This window comes from Polyodon spathula, chromosome 2, assembly GCF_017654505.1.
Source record: "Polyodon spathula isolate WHYD16114869_AA chromosome 2, ASM1765450v1, whole genome shotgun sequence".
NCBI lineage: Eukaryota > Metazoa > Chordata > Actinopteri > Acipenseriformes > Polyodontidae > Polyodon > Polyodon spathula.
Window position 1 is genome coordinate 70670295 of NC_054535.1, and position 19010 is coordinate 70689304.

General features: G+C 40.1%; 1 protein-coding gene across 1 annotated transcript in view; it reads left to right on the plus strand.

Moving 5' to 3' along the window:
• Positions 1-14622: 14622 nt before the first annotated feature.
• The window catches only part of LOC121299814 (integrin alpha-1-like), a 68073-nt gene continuing 63685 nt past the window's right edge, over positions 14623-19010 (plus strand). Inside the window, exon 1 of the mRNA XM_041227913.1 lies at positions 14623-15014. Within this exon, the coding sequence (XP_041083847.1) occupies positions 14945-15014 (70 nt within the window). The 5' untranslated portion in view covers positions 14623-14944. The remainder of the gene's footprint in view (positions 15015-19010) is intronic.

Sequence of the window (19010 nt, forward strand, 5' to 3'; positions counted from 1 at the left end):
TGACCCAACTGCAGGACTAGGTCATTAATATTACATTTACTGGATCCGAGCACAACCCAAGCCCCAGTGCATTATTTGTCAGGAGGTTTTGTCAAACAAAACTCTTAAACGTGAAAAATTGAGACACCATTTATGTTAAACAGAAGAATCAGGAACTTTGCCATCAGCAACCGTCAGTGAACAAAATGACAGCATTCTTTGCTGACCTGGTAGTGAAGATGCAAGCCCAGCAAAGTTTAAGATTAAGTTAGGTATGTTATATAAATACTTTACTTCTTTTACATACAAATGTGTTTCAAAATGTGGTTGTGAAAAAATGTGTGGCAAGTGGTCTGGGAAAAATCCAAACATCAAGGTGGACCATGCATAGAAAAAGGTTGGGAGCCACTGTTCTAACCCTCGGTTCGCAGGTGGTTTGGATTTCAAAGTGACTACCCGGACCTTCCCAGTGAGTGTACAGAAACCATACAAACAGGTAAATAAAAAAAATTAAAAAAAAAGATTTCTTTATTACAGGAAATGATTCAATTGAATATAACTTACTTCATGAGACAATTTACAAAATACCCCCTTCAACACCTTTCAGTATATACCCTTATAAAAGCTATCCTAAAAACACCTAAAACTGCAAGTAAAACCACTAAAACCTTCCATAAAACATTGTTAGCAGGCTACTTGTGACTTCAGGTGGATATTATTTAAATAAAGATAAAATGTGCCTCCATAATGCACAGCCACTGTTGGCTTGCTGCAGTTTGAAGAAAGCTTGCCATTTGGCAGCGTGCCCTCCTGTTCAACAGTGATCATGGAACATTTCTCACAGACCCTGCAGAAACTGTTGTTGAAGGTCCTGTGGTAGTTCATGTATTGACCTGCTTCAGCTGAGCAGCCAGCGAGGATTGCTTTGAGTTTCCTTTTTCCAGTGCAACCGGATCCCTGTGCTGCGCAACAGGGATCGCTTGCAAACTGATCAATGCTGCAGGTGCTCCCGCAGTTTGATGGACTGTCTGAGACATGCTGGCCTGTGGGAGACTGCATCTCAACGTGTCTAATGTACAGTGTAGTAAATATAAAATGAAACACGCTTATCGCAGAATGAGCACATTCATAAAACACACACACCTTTAGTAAATATAAAATGATACATGTTTATCACAGAATGTAATGATTGTAGATGGAAACATCTGTCTGTTTGCAAAAAGTAAGTGTGAAGAATGTGGAATGTGATGTGCTACAGGAACATTTGTTATGTTTGGTATTAAGAAGTATCGTTACAACTAGCATTCTGACTTTGCTTATTTACTATTAATCAAAAGCAGTTTGTACATCAAGATGCATGATCTTCTAATGTTTTCTTTGCAAAAAAACAGTAACACTTTACATTGTGTCTTTAATTACTGTGTAAATCTTTTTGCATGCTATAACCCTATCCCTAACCCTTACCCTAACCTTAATCTCCTATCCCTAACTCTAAACCTAACCCTAACCCCCTACCCCTAACTCTAGCCCTAACCCTAATCATTTTCTGATACAATTGTGAACTTACATATATTGTGTTAAACGATGTACATATTAAGTACATTGTAACTATGCATAATAACATTGTAATTGAGTAAGTACACATTTATTTACTATGTAACTAGTATATGATTATACACAGTAATTAGACAATGTAAAGTGTTACCCAAAACTCTTATAAAAATCACCTGTTTTTCAAAAAGCCACTAGAACAAATATCAAGTTAAATGAAGACATGGGCATAGTATTCTACAGTGCATACACCATGAACAGGGTTAATACACAGTGATGGGAAAGGGCACCATTATTTCCACGAGAATTATTTATTCTGATATTCAGCTGCCTAACGTTCATTATCATGGATTCAAATGGATTTACAGGCACATATCTGGAACAGCAAGCTATGTTTAGCTTGAATCTACTCTACAACCGCTTATCTAAATGTAAAACCTGCAGTTGACTGTACACAGTGCTGCACTGAACAGTAAATATACTTATGGTATGTTTTTTGTAAATGCCTCCAAAGTACTTTGCAATGAGTATCGTGTGGAATTTCCCTAATAGAAACAGGTGCTATTCTTTTTCTCAGACAGCACATTTTGTGTATTGTACTGAGAACACTTAACCAAACCTAAAAGCCATGACTGATTGAAGAACCGAACAAAGCCTTCTGGAGAACAGGAATCCTGGCAGAATCTTCAATCAAGATAAGATTCTCTTCACCTGGCACAACCCATATACAGCATTGTTTGCTTGAATGCAATGGTAGATACTGGAGTCATTGCATCTTTACTTTTAGCAATTCACGACATGCCTAGACATTTTCACTTATGTCATACAGGTACAGTACCAGTACATACAGGTAGTTTGCATTGTGAATTAGGCAACGTTTTCTAAATGTATTTTATTTCATTTTATTAATCAACTGATTGCTATTGGACAGAGAGCACATCAAGATCTGTTCTGTTCATGATGTTTCTGCATTTCTGCACTGTAAATAATTATAGTAATTCTTATTATCAATTGAACAGTAGCTTTTTCATACAGAATGCTAAGAGTTGCATTTTAGTGTCCAGATGATTTATTATCTGGTGCAAATATTTGGAGACAACCATTATTTATATATATTAACTTTGGATTTATTGTGTAAAAAACCATTTCAGAGTAACTTCAAATACTAATGAAGAAACAGTAAAGTGCAAATATATTAGAACATTGAGATGTGTCATTTACATCCTTTATATACCTGCCTGCATGAAAATCGTAAGGTGAGTCATTAGTGATATAGAAACAATAGGCTCTCATGTCTGAAAATGTTAGACCACTTTGTGCTTAATAAGCATCTTAAACAACTTCTAAGAATTTTACCACATGCGGCCAAATTTCCTTTTCTTTGACTATTTTAAATTAATTGCATGTGTGGCTGTGGCAATGTTGTCCCGCTCCTGTGTGTATTTCTGTGTTGTATGTTGCGTGTATTGTGTTAATGCTGGTGTTTAAAATGCATATTTGTGTTTAGGCACAATGATTGCACAGCACTTCATGTGCAGGTAAAATGTAATAATACTGAGCACGGGGAATTGCACTTTTATTAATTCACGTGCAGTTGTACCGAGACTCCAATTGAATGATTGATTAGCAATCGATTCTCGGTACAGCTGCATAAAAGCAGCATGTTTTCACTCACTCGGGGTTGTGTGTTTGGTGAGTGGAGAATGGGTGTGGAGAGGAGAAAGTAAAAAAGTAATGTAAATAATTGATTTCAGCTCACCGTGTTTGTCTGTGTAGTCCATTTTTTTTCTCTCTATTTTGGCTAAAGTGCCGTGTCCTGTGTTTTGTTTGTCTTTCAACCTTTTATTTTCTGTTTGTTTAACCATTAAATGCTGAGCACAACCAAGCGCTCAGCTTCACCAAACTCCACGTCTCTGTGTCTCTTCTGTGTTGGTTCCTGGTTCTGGTCTGACGTTACCCACTACAGCCGTCTTTGTGACACGTGGTGTCATCATAGGATTACCAACACATCCTAGACACAGACCAGAGCAGGAACCTCAGTTTTTTGTTTAACAAAAAAAAAAAATGGCAGAAGACACTGTCAGGCTGTGGGAATGGATCCAGGAGAATGCGGAGCTGGAGGCCATGCCTATAGCCATCTGGGTCCTGTGGCTGATGGACAGGGAGCGATGGGAGGCCTGGGAGCAAGAAAGGTGTGGAGTTGGTCCTCTGCTACCTGGCAGTGATAAAGGGAACTGCAGCTCAAGTAGCAGGGTCTCCAGAGAGAAGTCATGGGCTGGTCTGGAGTCCGATTGAGGGTGACCGTCCATTGACTAATGATGGATCATCCGGGGGTGCCTTCCCACCTCCACCAGCAGAGGAAGAGTGCCATCTGGTTTCGCCTCCAGAGCCAGAGGGAGAGCTGCCACTGCTGTCTCCAGAGGGAGATGGAGAGCCGCACCAGTCCCATGTAAGTGAGGGAGAGCTGCACCAGTCCCCTGCAGCAAGGGGAGACTACCTGCTCTTCCCACCTTTGTCGCCATGCCTTCACGTCACCGCCCGGGAATGCCTTCCTCGCATTGCCCAAGGATGCCTGCCTCGCATTGCCCAAGATTGCCTGTTTCGCTTCGCTCAAGGATGCCTGCCTCGCTTCGCCCAAGGATGCCTGCCTCACTTCGCCCAAGGATGCCTGCCTGGCATCGCCTGGGGTTGCCTGCTGCTCCGCATCGCCTGGGGTTGCCTGCTGCTCCGCATCGCCTGTGGTTGCCTGCTGCACCACATCTCCTGGGGTTGCCTGTTGCTCCTCATCGCCTGGGGCTGCTGGCTCTGCTTCGCCTGGGGTCACCGGAGCTGCTTCACCAGGGGTCGCCATCAGCTCTGCTTGGCCGCAGGGGTCAATGTGGCTAGAGCCTCACCAGAGGTAGCTGCCAGCTATGAAGGGGGGAGAGGTCAGGAGACCACCTTTCCCTGCAGCAATTTCGCTCCAGGAGTTCTGGGGGCTGGAGTCCCACCAGAGGGAGCTGCTGGCTGTGAAGGGGGAGAGGGTCTGGAGACCACCAACCCCAGCAGCTTTTCCACTTCTGGAATTACCCCAGCTGAAAGAATCATTTCCGCAGCCAGTGGTACATTGGGAGCTGACAGCATTGCCCATAGCAGCCTGGCTGCAGGCAACATTGCCGCCCATAAACTCCTTAAAGTCCCTGTTCTTGGTGCGTGTCCTTAAACGAGACTGTTGAGATTTTAAGAGGGGAGGTGGCTATTAGGCCATGTGTGCTATGCACAAGGGGGGGGGGGTATATTTGTATTTAAGCACAAGGATTTCACAGCACTTCATGTGCAAGTAAAATGTAATAATAATTTCTCTTTGTTTAATCATTAAATGCTGAGTGCAACCAAGCACTCAGCTTTACCATTCTATAACAGTCTCTGTCTCTTCTGTGTTGGTCCCTGGTTCTGGTCTGACGTCACCCACTACAGCCGTCTTTGTGACAGTGGCCTATTAAAGTCATCAATTAAATTAGACAATCATGAATTTTCCTATTTTGACAATTTTCCAAGATTTTTCAGTTCCTGTGATTTGATTTCATATGCACAACAAATCTAAACTACAGAAGCAATGGGGTGTTCTACATTTGCACACTACTGTAAGTAAATGATTGAATAAACACTAAAACATGTGTTAACAGATACATTTGTAAGAACTTATAATCTGTTAAGTTATTTGTAATTTGTAAGGAAGTCTAAGATTCTGGCCGGTATATATATATATATATCTATATATATATAATATATATATATATATATATATATATATATGGCTATATAGATATCTATATATATATAATATCTGAAGAAGGTAGCAAGGGGCAGATAAGCACATGTTTGTTTTTTTTTACTCAGAAGAAGAGTGCCATGCCACTGTATAGTGCATTTTAAATATAGGGTTAATGTAACAGACGATTCTGTGATTTCAGAAGCCCTGCAATTTAAAACTGTGATTATACTGCAAGAATTAACTGAGATATAGAATCCTAATTATACACATATTCACGTGAATGTGGTGTTTCTAACATGGACTGTATTCAAACAAACTTTCTCAGTATATTCCGTCATGTTTTAATTGAGGTGATAACCTCCTTGTGCTCCGTTATTCGGGTGAGATGTTTTAAGTGGCTCTGCACCATAGTTCACACACCCTAGTCTCTGTAAGTCAACTGCTAAATAAACAAATAATAATAATGATGACTACAACAAGAGTTTTAATAGCGAATACAATGGCTTTTGTAGAGAAATACTCCCATCTTGTGGTGGAAGCACACACATACAGTACATAATTAACAGAAACATGAATACAACAGCTCCCTTGTGGCAGGTTAGCACTTCGGGCATATCAGATAACATCTGAGATCAGACATGCCGCTATTGGACTCATAAGGATATTGTATGTGTGCAGCATGTTCTTTCCTTCAGGCTGCTTACCCATTGCCTTGCCCTAGTATTGGTGACGTGAGTAGTTTCATTTCCTCTCCCAAGGTTTTTTTTTTTTCTCCCAAACTCTTCATTTTGTTCTAAGCATCCCTGAATTTATAATGTTGAGTTCATAAACATAAAAGTTCATTATTAGGTAATAGACAGAGCTCTCTGCTTGCTTGCCAACTTTTCTTTAAAAAGTACAATGAGCAATAATGCTTTAGTATACCAGGCCATCTGTGCACTTGGCGAAGTGCTGGGCTTAACACCTCTGCCTAACATGCACAAACTTTTGCACCTGTATAGTGCATGCGTGATAGTGAGGAGTTGGAAGAACTGGTGGGAAATCCACTGCAAAGGCTGTATTGTCAACCATCATGAAATATATGTAGCTGTCCACAAGGTGGCAGGCTAGCTGCCAGAAACAGAACATTTAAATCTAGCAGTCTTACAGATGTCCTTGTCACATGAATTGCGAGCTACTATAAAATGACCACACTATTAACCATTAACAAACAGCTTCATTTGGAGAGGTGGAAGCACACATAAACCCATTCATGAGCCACTGTACTGTCAGAAACAACATATACCCTTTCATAAACCATTGTACTGTCAGAAACAGCAGAGCCACTTCATTCCAAGGAATTCATTTTTGTATTGATTGAAAGTTATTTTACTATATTTCTATTTGAAGGAGCACACACTCAATTATTTCAAATATTTCATCAATAGAGATTTTGGGGGTTGTTTGCTCTATTTTAAAGAACATCCAGAAATATGTTGCACTTGGTTTCACTAGGACAGTCAGCATCATGTACAAATAAGACGTCCTTCACCAGTCAAGCTGTTAAAAACGTCTCTTATTTCTGCATTGCTGGTTTCTAACAGACACAAACAAGCAAAACACTCACGAATATATTTTAAACACAGTTTTCTCTGGGTCTCTCACGGTCCTTCCACAAAACACAAAACCAAGCGAACACAAAATCAAGCGAACACAAAACCAAATGAACACGAAACCAAGTGAAGGAGTAGATTGCGATTCTCCGGCCCCTTGTATGCTGTCCCGCATGACCCCTTGGTAAACGAGTGCAGCTGTCTCTACAATCTGCAGCTGCTACATCGTTTCCCTTCCAGGTCAATACATTCTTACAACGGAGCCTCGCCTTCTTCCACACTGAACCACTTCCCGACCCTGGAAAAGAACTGTCAGGCCCGCCTGTCCAAAGGACCCTACTTTTGCTGCTTAACGCCCTCACAGGTCGTGAGGGAGATTTACAACAAAGATTCATTTTATTTTTGTCACACCATTATATAAGTAAATATACCAGTAAACCTGACCAAACAAAATGCACAAACAAGACCAGCCAACAATATCTCCTGACCAAGACAACCTCTCATACTTTGGCAGAAGAGCTGAAAAAACCACTGGAGAAGATATCCTAATAAACGAATAACTTTTTTTGATTTGTTTAAACTTTTCTATCATCCTTGTCTTTCAAACATTAGTTTTTCTATGTGATGAATATGTTGTGGTTCAAATTCAGGTTTAGCATGGTCAGACTTCTCCTGGCACTTAACCTGTTGCTATATAATATATAATACAGAGTAAGATCATGAATGAGAGCCAGTCCTGATTGTATATAATACAGAATAAAATTGCAAGCTGATATATTGCAGAGTATCAAATTTTCATCTTGTCTGATTAATCATTAGAAATCTAATTAAATCCATATGAATCCTAAAATAAAATCTTGTTATTATTGAAACTAACTTCTCTGTCTTGGAAATTCAATTAGCAAGACAGTGGTCCTGGTATCTAGTAAGGTACTTCACAAATAATGTACAGACAGTCTACAGTACAGTTTATCCACTCAGATACTGGTGTTATTGTGTTTCCTGGTGCTGCGATGTTTGGCCTTAACATTGGACAACAAGCGTAACCTGACTAATAAGTTGCCACCAGTTCCATCAAAGCATTACACACAAAAGACAATATTCCTCATTCCAGGAGAGCAACCACCAAGAAAAGGTATTAAAATGATGACATATGTCGGTCAACGGCTTATTTTTCCACCTGAGATTGTTACCACTAAACTTCGACCAGACATTGTTTTGTGGTCTTGAACAGCACAGCACGCCTTGTTCATCTGGTAGAGTTAATAGTGCCATGTGAGGATGCTGTGGATGAGGCGTATGAGAGGAAGAAACCTCACTATACTCAACTAGCTGCTGAAGCGGAACAGCCAGGATGGAGAGTGCAGGTTTACCCAGTGGAGGTGGGTTGTCGAGGATTTGTGGCACACTATACAACCCAGTTTCTCAGAGATGTTGGATTCAGTGGCCAAGAGTTGCGTCGCACAGAGAAGAACTTATCTGAAGCAGCAGAAAGGAGCAGCAACTGGCTGTGGTTGAGACGGAAAAATTCTGGCTGGGGATCACAAGCACAATAGAAAGAAAGCAAAGCTGATGTACGGGTAAGTAAACTGGGCTACGTTGAGTGGGGGATGGAGGGGGATGATGGGACTCCAGAATCAATGTCGAGTCCGCTTGAGGTGTCGTGGGCTAGTCGACGAAACACAGAGGACAGAAGGTGCCCACCTGAAGATCCCAGAGATGTACCTTACTTAGCTCAATCCAGATGGTTGTCATGCTGATGCACTGGGGAGACCGCACTGTGGTTGATCCCCGGAGCCAGCATCGCAGACCATGTGTGTGCTGATGTGCTTGGGTTGCCTGCTGCTCCGCATCACCTGGGTAAGAGGCAAAATAAGCTGATCCCTGGAGCCAGCATTACACTTCAACTATCAACACCAAGCAACATCATCAGATGGAAAGAAACACAAATGGATGGAGCTGCAGATGGATCACATCAGTTTACTGTAAAGCTACATCTACTCTCATGTAATGGAAATCATAATCTGCAAACTATCTCATATTCCCTAGTCTCGATGTCTCTCACTGTATGTTGCATACCTTGTGCTACGATTCACGTAATGTGGCCATACGATTTTACTTGTGATTCATTTCGAAGTGTAGACAACAATGGATTAAATTTAGGCATTTATAGTATACGACTTTAACCGGCATAACAAACTCTTAAATCAGCACGAATCCACAGCGTTGTATGCATCTGTGAGTGCATTCAAATCCACAGTGTTGTGTGTATCTGTGAATGCATTCAAATCCACAGCATTGTGTGTAAATGCATTCAAATCCACAGCGTTGTGTGTTTGCAAATGCATTAAAATCCACAGCATTGTGTGTATCTGCGAATGCATTAAAATCCACAGCGTTGTATGTATCTGCGAATGCATTCAAATCCAGTGTTGTGTGTATGCAAATACTTTTATGTGACTATGCTCATAGGAAACAGGAATGTACTGTAGCTAACAAAAAACAGCTTTTAATTGTCAATTGTTGGTGCAGAGGCTTTAAACCTTCAGATTTAAACTAATTTGTTATATTAGCCTGTCACATTTGTTAATGTTTATAAGCTGTCTTAAGCCAAGAGCAAATTGACAACACTGTCCGTTACACAGGCAAATGATCTTTTTCACCAGTTTTTTTTATTTATTTATTTTCTTTCAGGAGGGTCCTATCATGTATTTTAGCCTGTCTTGCTGTGGAAGGGTAGTGGGTAATTCACTGACACAGGAGACAGACAGGTGGATTTGACAACACCGCACAGGTGCCCAGTTTTATTTTCGGGGTGCTGTTTTTCAGTTTATCCCGCAGATGGCGCTGTGGGTCCGTGGTCTGATTTACCAACGATGGTAAACAGAACCACGGGCATACCAAGCGATGGTACACAATACCGGCGCCTTGCAGGTGCTCAAAGAAATAACAATGAAAACAGAAGGCAAAAATAACAAGGGACAAAATAACACAATAACAAAATTACAAATAAAAGGTGCTGCACTCTGCAGCAATATCCCGGTCGCCGCTGCCCGTGCGACCCGGATCTCCGTCCTACGTTGCCGGCTACCTGGCCTGCTCTGTTATATTTTTAAGGGGTCTGTCTAAGGGTTCCCCGCTCTCACTGTCTCACTGTGACACTTTTGTGTCTTTTTCTCTCCCGGCTGGTTCTCGGTCCATGACCAGCGTTTCCGCACTCTCAGCAAGTCTATAAGGGCCGACCTGAGGAAACAGCAGAGCGTTATTTTATAGGACCAACAATCACCCAAGACTCGCCTCTCAGCCATTCAGAGAGGGGGAAAGTCCACACACCCACTTTCCCACCTCCCCGTGTCACTGCCATGACTCACAGGCGGTTGTTGGGCGACTGCCGCCCTCTTCCTGTAGCCCGTGAACACGCCAGCAGAGTCAGCACAGATCTCTCCCTGCTACGCTTGCATTCTCCCCACTATGAGCAATATTAATCGAAGATGAGGGTTCAGCTTGGCCTTGTCTGGAACTTGAGCAGTGCAGGCTGCATCTCTCTGTGGAGTGCTGACTCAAACCAATCCCAGCTCATTTGCTTTCCCTTTCTTTTTTTAGCTCAATCTCCACTTGGCTCTGTCAGCTGTTGGCTATAAAAGCAGGATTTTAGCTTGACAAAGTCATACAGCAGGATTTCATCTGTTTGAACACATCTGACTTTGCTGCTTTAGTGTCTACAGCTTGTGCCAGCTTCCTTTGAATTACGAATGGACTGGTGTTCTATATCAAAACATTATCCTTTTTAATATATCCAGTGGCTGTACATCATTTCAGTATACTGCTTGAGAATTTGGTAACACCCCCCCCCCCCATGCCCAAGCCTTGTTTTTCACTCATTTTCCATACAACATTGGCATAGAATAGTAAACTGTTAATGCTACAGTATGTTCCCATAATATAGCAGATGTTGGGGCCCATTATGTCAACTTCAAAAAGAAAAAGAAAAAAAAAAACAGTTCTGTGCTATTTTACCTCCCACACACCCTGGGACTGCTGTAATATACAGCACTGGTTCTCAGTTTGCCGAAGCAGAAGCCGTCCCTTTAAGGAGTGGTGTTTGTAACAGGGAAGTGTGTGCATTTGAATTTGGTTAATTGTCCCACGGTCCCATGATTTAATAGACACACATTTTAAGTGAGGACTATAGATACGGTATACTGTGTCTCAAACTGTGACATCCAGGCTTGTCTATATCATGGCTTTTATAGCAACCACAGTATTTTAGAATAATGTATTTACTGGTTACGGTTACTGGTTACCACTAATGGCTCACAGCTTCAAATAATAATTTTTCTTTTTATATAGCGCCTTTCATAGAGGACCACCATCACAAACCGCTTTACAAGATAAGAGACTAGGGAGTGGGAACTATGCATCAGTTGTAGAGTCACTTACAACAACGTCTCACCTGAAAGATGGAACACAAGGAGGTTAAGTGGCTTGCTCAGGGTCACACAATGAGTCAGTGGCTGAGCAGGGATTTGAACCAGGGACCTCCTGGTTACAAGCCTGTTTCTTTAACAACGTCAGCAGAATCACCAACAAAATTAGCAAAAGCACAGAAATGTTAATTACCAAAAATGACAGTGTTGGATTGTGCTGTTGACACTTCTGATGCTTTAGCGGTTCTGTTGATGTGCCTGATTGTGCTGTTGATGCTTCTGTAGCTGTGAACCAAACCAAACACAAAATGCGCTGTTCCATCCGGAAGGACAATCCACCCACAAATCAATGCATCACTTCAAAGTGCAGGCATAAAAACTCTGTTGTGTCGTTTCTTTTTGTTTTGGCCTCTCAATCACTAGGGACACATAGGTGTGCGGACTGGCCAAAATGGGGAAGACGACAATTTTAGAGCCTGGAAGAGCTACCCTCAACCATGTCAGGCTGGAGAGGCTGGGCTCGTCCTTTAGGGCAGTCATGCTTTGGGAGGCAGGCCTTGTGTTCAGTTGCTTTCCTTCATTATCATTTCATATTGGCAATGCGCTCTCAATCGTTGTTTATTTATTAATTTTAATACATTCTACCACTCATGGCTCGGCGGCTTTGTCTTTCGGCCCATAGCCACCCTCTATCTGCGGCACCGTGATTGTGTGATATCATTTGTTTATTCACCTCCAGCCAAATTTATTATCATCATTAAATCATGTTATATTGCATCAATCACTATTCAGTTGCATTCAATCATATCACAGATTCTCCTTACTGAAATTTCTTTTCTATCTGTTGTTCTCTGTTTTGTCTTGTTGCTTTTTAATACCACGCTCTTGACAAAGCATGCTATCCTAATATGATAGAAATGGTAGAAATCAAAGCAAAAACACTTGCCTTTTATGCAATAAAAGAAAATAAGTTTAGTAAGCGGCACAATAAGAAACTTGAACTGGCAACACACTGGTAATTATCAACTATTCGTACCAAATAAAACCCCTGAGCATGTTTCCTTCCTGCCCGTGCTATTGCTTCAATGGACAAAGGTCAAGCATGGTTATCACAACTCATTTACACAGCTGTGCACACTGAGTGTGTGCTGGGATGTTATATGATGCTGTAAGACAGGAACAAAGTTTCTGCTGCATTTAAAAATTCATAAAACATCATACTGTTTTTTAGGTTTCAGTTTCGTATGGTTTTAACTTATATATCAGTCTATGACGCAGACTCCTGCATATTCACATTGTAAATTGATATTTACTGCCCATCCACCACCTGCTGAGATAGTCCAATTGATCATATTTTAATATGCTAGCATTACCATCCAGAGATTATTCAGCAAGAAAATGAGCGCACGCCAGTAATCTCTACTTTCTGTTAATTATCTTGAGATGCATTGCAATTCTTCCAGGCTGTGCTGCTAAATCATGCCCTCAATGATTCTCTTGTTTTCTTGAGATGCATTGCAATTCCTTCAGGCTCTGCTGCTAAATCATGACTTCAATGATTCTTCCGTTTTCTTGAGATGCATTGCAAATCCTATCAGAGTACTGATATGAGATAAAGATTAAACTGGACTTTAAAAGCATTTCTTTTATTCAGGTATGGTTTTGTACAATATTTTAAAACAACAAATGAAGAATAAACTGTAAGGGGTTTAAAGTTTATTTAATTAAACTAAACATTGGCTAATCTAAATACCATCATCATTTATCTAGTTTGGAAAGCAATGTAGATATCTTTCCAGACAGAAATGCTCTATCTGTTCTGCACCCCCACACAACGTGTACAGGAAATAGTTATAATCATAGAAATTTGTAAAAAGAAAGGCTGCTGGGTAGTAGTGGTGATGGCTCCAAATATAAGCCTGGGACTATGATTCAGCTTCCACCAAGGTTTTACAATACCATGCATTGCCTCATATTGGCAATAGCAATATTATTATCACTCTCCCTTTTATTGTGTTGAACATCTTCTGGTTGTTTGATTCTATTGTACAATTAAAGTCACTGTAGCTAACAAAATCATTCCATAAATCTTACTTCATACTATAAAGGACTCAAGACTCAGGACTATAAAGGTCTCAAATGTGCAGTTTGAAAAGAAGCACATATTACGAGACATGTGGTGCGTTCCGCTCTGGGGTGCAATCAGGAAATGACTGTGCTTCGTAAGTAAAGGGTTTAAACCCTTGAGACATGCTATAGTAAATTGAACTGTGACTGGCCATTCTATCATGCCATTGCCAAAGAAACAAGCATGTAATCAGACAGGTCCAGCATTCCCAAGACATTTTTCAAACAGCACCATTAAAGCAATCTGTAAAACTCAATCTCATCCTGTTTCAATATTCTAATAAAATAGCCAGGGGTCCTAATCCTCTCTTAACTAATAAATCTGCTATTGCACCTCTTACCACTGTATTTAAAAGAGGTCAACGAGGGGTCCTAATCCTCTCTTAACTAGTAAACCTGATATTACACCTCTTACCACTGTATTTAAACGAGGGGTTAATAATACGGGCTGCCCATTGGTATTTAGATCTGTCACAGTGGAATAGACCACATGTAACACACTGCTGTATTTATAATACACAGGCCGCCCATAGTTACAATACCTGAAAAATAAAAAAATAAAAACACATAAGCAGAATACACCATACAAATTAATGCAAAAAGTAGAGTTAGATTGCTTATTGACCTGATTGTTTTATACAATTAAACCAGAATGCATGTACACAATAATAAGGAACAGGTGGATATTTCAAAAAGATATATGTTTCATGGTTTTGTGCATTCAACAAAGTTATTATCATTAAAAATGTACAAATTAAGTACATTGTGTGTAAGTACATGTGTATTTACTCAGTAACTATGATGTAAATACACAGTAATAAGAGAGTGTTACCCATTTATCTCATTGATTACTATGTAATTACCCATGACCCAGTGCACTTCAGTGAATAAAGCACTCCAAAAACCCTGTGCATGATATCAGATACTCATGAGAAATATTGAATGCAGCACTGGTATGTGAACAAGTACAGTATGTTGTCAATACTGCAGTTCTTCAAAAGCCCTTGTGTTAGGCTCTCTTGGAGTTGGTTCAACACAGTGTAGCACTTTAACCCAACTATCCATCTGTGTGTTTCCATTAAACAAGAGTAAAGGCATTACCATATAAGAGCAGCAGTTACTGGCTTGCAAGCTTTTTTTTGTTTTTTGTCCACTCCTACTTGACGTCCACAACTGCCTCTGAGTAAAATCAACACTTTGTTCCTGCGAGGGCTCTCTGTATCTGTTTCTCTCTCTCCCCAGACGCTCAATAAACTAGAGCTAAAGAGATACCGTCCTGTATTGAGGGCATCGTCTTTAACTGCTGCTAATTTAATGCTGCTGAAAAGAAGGATATGAAAAGTTAGGGCAGTACTCGTGGCAATTAGGATATTGTGGATGCAGATGTGTTTAAGACAACTACAACAGGAAATGCCTGCTGAATTCCCATAGTTCAAGCACTCCAGTGCTTCTGGAGATATTTATGAGAGTTTAGTTCAACAGAGAGCCTCAGCCTGAAAGAACAGAAGAAGCATATGGGTCCTGTTCTCATGGAGCTCAGCATGTTTCTCAGAGTGGAACATGTTAGCATGTGTATGCTACAAGGTAAGTTCATTTGCTGTCAAATCCTGTTTGCTTAATGACTTGTGAAATCTGAGCCGGCAGCCTTTTTACTATGAAGATGTGCTGTGATAACAGTGTTTAATTAAGTTTCAGTTTAACACATAAGTCTATCACCTGGCTGTCATAGTGAAAGATTGATGTATTAGAGTTTCAAAATTAGTATCGGAGTCAGTTAACAAGTGCAGCCATTACATTTAACAGCACATGTAGGATATTCTCTAGCAGTTCTAGTGTGTTGCAATACGAGTATCCTTTAAAAGTCTCTGTAGAGCAGCTTAAATGTGTCTTTGAGTTTTCTGTTTGCTTTTTCTGATTGACTAACTGCCACCGCTGTACAGTAAGTGTAGAGGAATGGCTGGACCCCTGGGACTGTTTGTCTGTCAGTATTTACGTCTTCCTGACAAGTCAGTTGTACGGCTGATTATAGCCTTTTTAAAGAAACGAATGACAGAAGAATAAATAACAATTTCAATGGAAATTCTAATTTGAAAAGACTACAAACATTATTACTACTTTTAATTAATTAATTTATTTTTTTGCAGTGCATTATGATACTGTATATGGCATCTCCCACAAACAATGTAAATTATTGACTTTGGAAAAATGCATGATTTAAATAACTCTATCTCTAAGTAAGTTTTTTTTTTTTTTTTTTTTTTTTTTTTTTTAAATACTAGCACTTAAAATAAATCTAGTGAATTTAGTTACCTCGGAATGGAATTAATTTTTGTGTTACTTCTAGCAGTGAATGCTGTTGATAAATGACTTATCCTTCTAGCTGGCTTGTCCTTCTAGCCTTACAGTGCATTGTAATAATGCAGACAACACAGAAAATATATGAACACTTCCCAGAAAGATCCAAGCAACTACAATGATCCCAATGACCTTATTGACTGCACTTGCCTTAAAGAAAGTCAGGCATGGCAGTTTGTGTATCTTGTAGATACTGTGGGTCGAGGGGCACGCTAATTGGAGGCATTTCATATTTCACAATGAACCCCATTGGCACCATACAGTAGTCTTGCTGTTAACATGTTTGCCTTGTACTGTGGTTTATAGTCCAGCTTTCAAGTCCAAGCTCGCCCTCCTGTCCTGTTTAACTCCTGGGTGACAGCTACTGACAAAGCCTGCCAGTTCACCTGCTGGGTTCAGATGCACGATGCCAGGGCTGCTTTTATTATAGTGCTGCAAATTGTAGCAGCGATAGGTAACTTTGTTACACTACTTACAGTAAGTATTTGTTTTCGGGATCTGTACTTAAGTACTTTATTTTTGGGATACTTTACTTTTACTTAAGTATGTTTGTTTAGAAAACATGATACTTTTTACTCCACTACATTTCCCAGAAGCATCTCATTACTTGTTCTTTCAGCACACTGACTCTTACGCTGGCCAGGATTCCGATTGGCTATAGCAGAGCCGCAATAGCAAAGTGTCTGCTCGCTTTGATGACATAGCGAGGATGGCGAACCTATGGCACGCGTGGCGTGCAGAGTCGTATTTGTTGGCACGCGAAGTCAGCAGCTGTTTGCTGGTTGTTGTTGTTTTGTCGTCCCCCCCCCCACCTGCAATCAGAGCTGAGTGGCACATCACTTGATTTGCAAGGACGGCCCCGTCCCGAGTAATTGAGCAGTGCTAACTGTATAGTTATTATCTGAATATTTCTGTTCAACTGTTTATGGCTGTTTTATATTGTTGTGCTGCACTCCGGGGCCAGGAGGAAGTAGACAAAAACAATAACTTACTAAGTCTGTCCACATGTAACTGTGGTCAGCTATGGATGTGTCAGCAGGACTTAGTTTCGGGGTCAGGGAGGAAGATTTTTACTTACTCTTCTCCTGTACTACTTGCACTGCACACTCTGACACAATTCAAAATTGTCAGAGTCGGGAAGCCTAAAAAACCTTGAATGACATAATCCGAGCAAAAATATGTTGACGGTCACATACAGTACTATCTCAGATGATGTTTTTTTAACGTAATCTTGACAATATGGGGGAAATGCAGGAGTCAAACTACGTTGAAAAAAACAAATGGCCTATCCACAAATGTACTCATATCAGAGGTATCATTTATTTTGATAGGTTTGTTGTTGTTTTTGTGAGAATTTTTACAATCAATACAGTGTGAAGACAACAACAGCTATCTTTTTACAAAAAAAAAAAAATGCCACAAAGTATATTATCTACTACTAGTTATTTTACAAAATGTAAAAGAGTAAATATGTTTAAGGAAGTAAATATATCACAGTTGAAAAAATTAAGGTACACGGGTAATGGTTGTGTGCAAATGCAAACAAAAAAACTAATCATATGGCCAGTGTTACCGATGCAGCCAAATGAACAAACTTTTTATATGTATTGCATTGTGATTGTTTCTTTTAATGTAGTTTAGCATTAAAATTCTGAAACGTGATGAAATGTGATTCATGCATTTCACTGAAGTGTAGCAATACTGCAATATTAAAACTTTGTTTTGTTGGCATGTGCTCAATAAAAACTTAATTACAAAAAAAAAATGAATGTAAATATTGTTATCATATAATGTTTTACATATATAAATCTGACTCTAGGCACTCCAGCTAAAATGGTTCATCATCCCTGACATAGTATGTTGATGCCCAACCAGAGATCGTTTTGATTTTTAAAATAACCAATCAACAAACACAACGAAACCCCCAACGAAGAAGAGGCTGCTTTTGAGTAATTTGACTCATGTGTGTTTATTGTGGTCCCGCTTGTTAAGCATTTAGTAGTTTAGAAGAATAACGGGAACCTACAAGCCGTTTAAAAACAGGATTTCACATTTTTTACATTTGATCATAGAATTGTTTCATGAATTGGGCTACATGTGATGTGGCTGACAAGAACAGGCCTTGCAACATATCTTTATTTTTTAAAGATATTCCAAGGGTTTGAACATGTTTGGGAGAATTATCTTTTGCATATCAACTCCCTAATTGTTTCCATCAGAGTATGAACATGGAATTTGATCATTTTCTTTCTCTGATTTAAAAGATTGTGTTTAGGAATTGCTTAGAACCTCCTGCCCATGCGTCTCCTTCAGTCCACATTAACAATGTCCTATTTATTATGTTCTTTGATCTATGTACGCTTCTGATTACATTTGAACCACACACGTTTTTTTACTGTGTTGCTTGTAATTGTTTTTTTTTATTGTTTCCCCATGTAAAATCAGGCCCCAGTCTCAATGGGTACATTTCCTGCTTAAATAAACAAATAAATAAATACATAAAATAAAAAATAAATGGTGCTGTGAGTGCAAATAAACATTAAGTTAAAATTGTAAAAAGGTTCAACTATTTTGTGAAAAGCATTAGCCTTTCTTCTCTAGAGACCTGGGTTCAAACCTTGTTAGTTCAAAAGGAACACAAAGAGGTCACAGTTTGACCAGGTTTTACAATGTGGTCACAACGTTCACCAGCAATCTGATTGGAAATACATAATCCTTTCTCGTACTTTGCTGCATCCATTTTGCCCTCTATCTTCACGAGCTTTCCAGGCCCTGACACAGAGAAGCATCCCCATAGCATGATGCTGCCACCACCATGCTTCACGGTAGGGATGGTGTTCTCAGGATGATGTGCGGTGTTAGGCTTGTGCCAAACATAGCGCTTAGTGTTGAGGCCAAAAAACTCTATTTTCGTCTCATCGGACCATAGAATCTTCTTCCACTTGGTCTCAGAGTCTCCCACATGCCTTCTGGCAAACTCTAGTTGAGATTTGACGTGAGTTTTTTTCAACAGTGGTTTTCTTTTTGCCACTCTCCAATAAAGGCCAGTTTTGTGAAGTACCCCGGCTATTGTTTCCATATAGTTGCCTGCCGTCTCCCAGCTCAGCCGTGGAAGACTGTAACTCCTTTAGAGTTGCCATAGGCCTCTTGGTGGCGTCCCTGACTAGTGCCCTTCTCGCCCGGATACTCAGTTTTTGAGGACGGCCTGTACTAGACAGATTCACA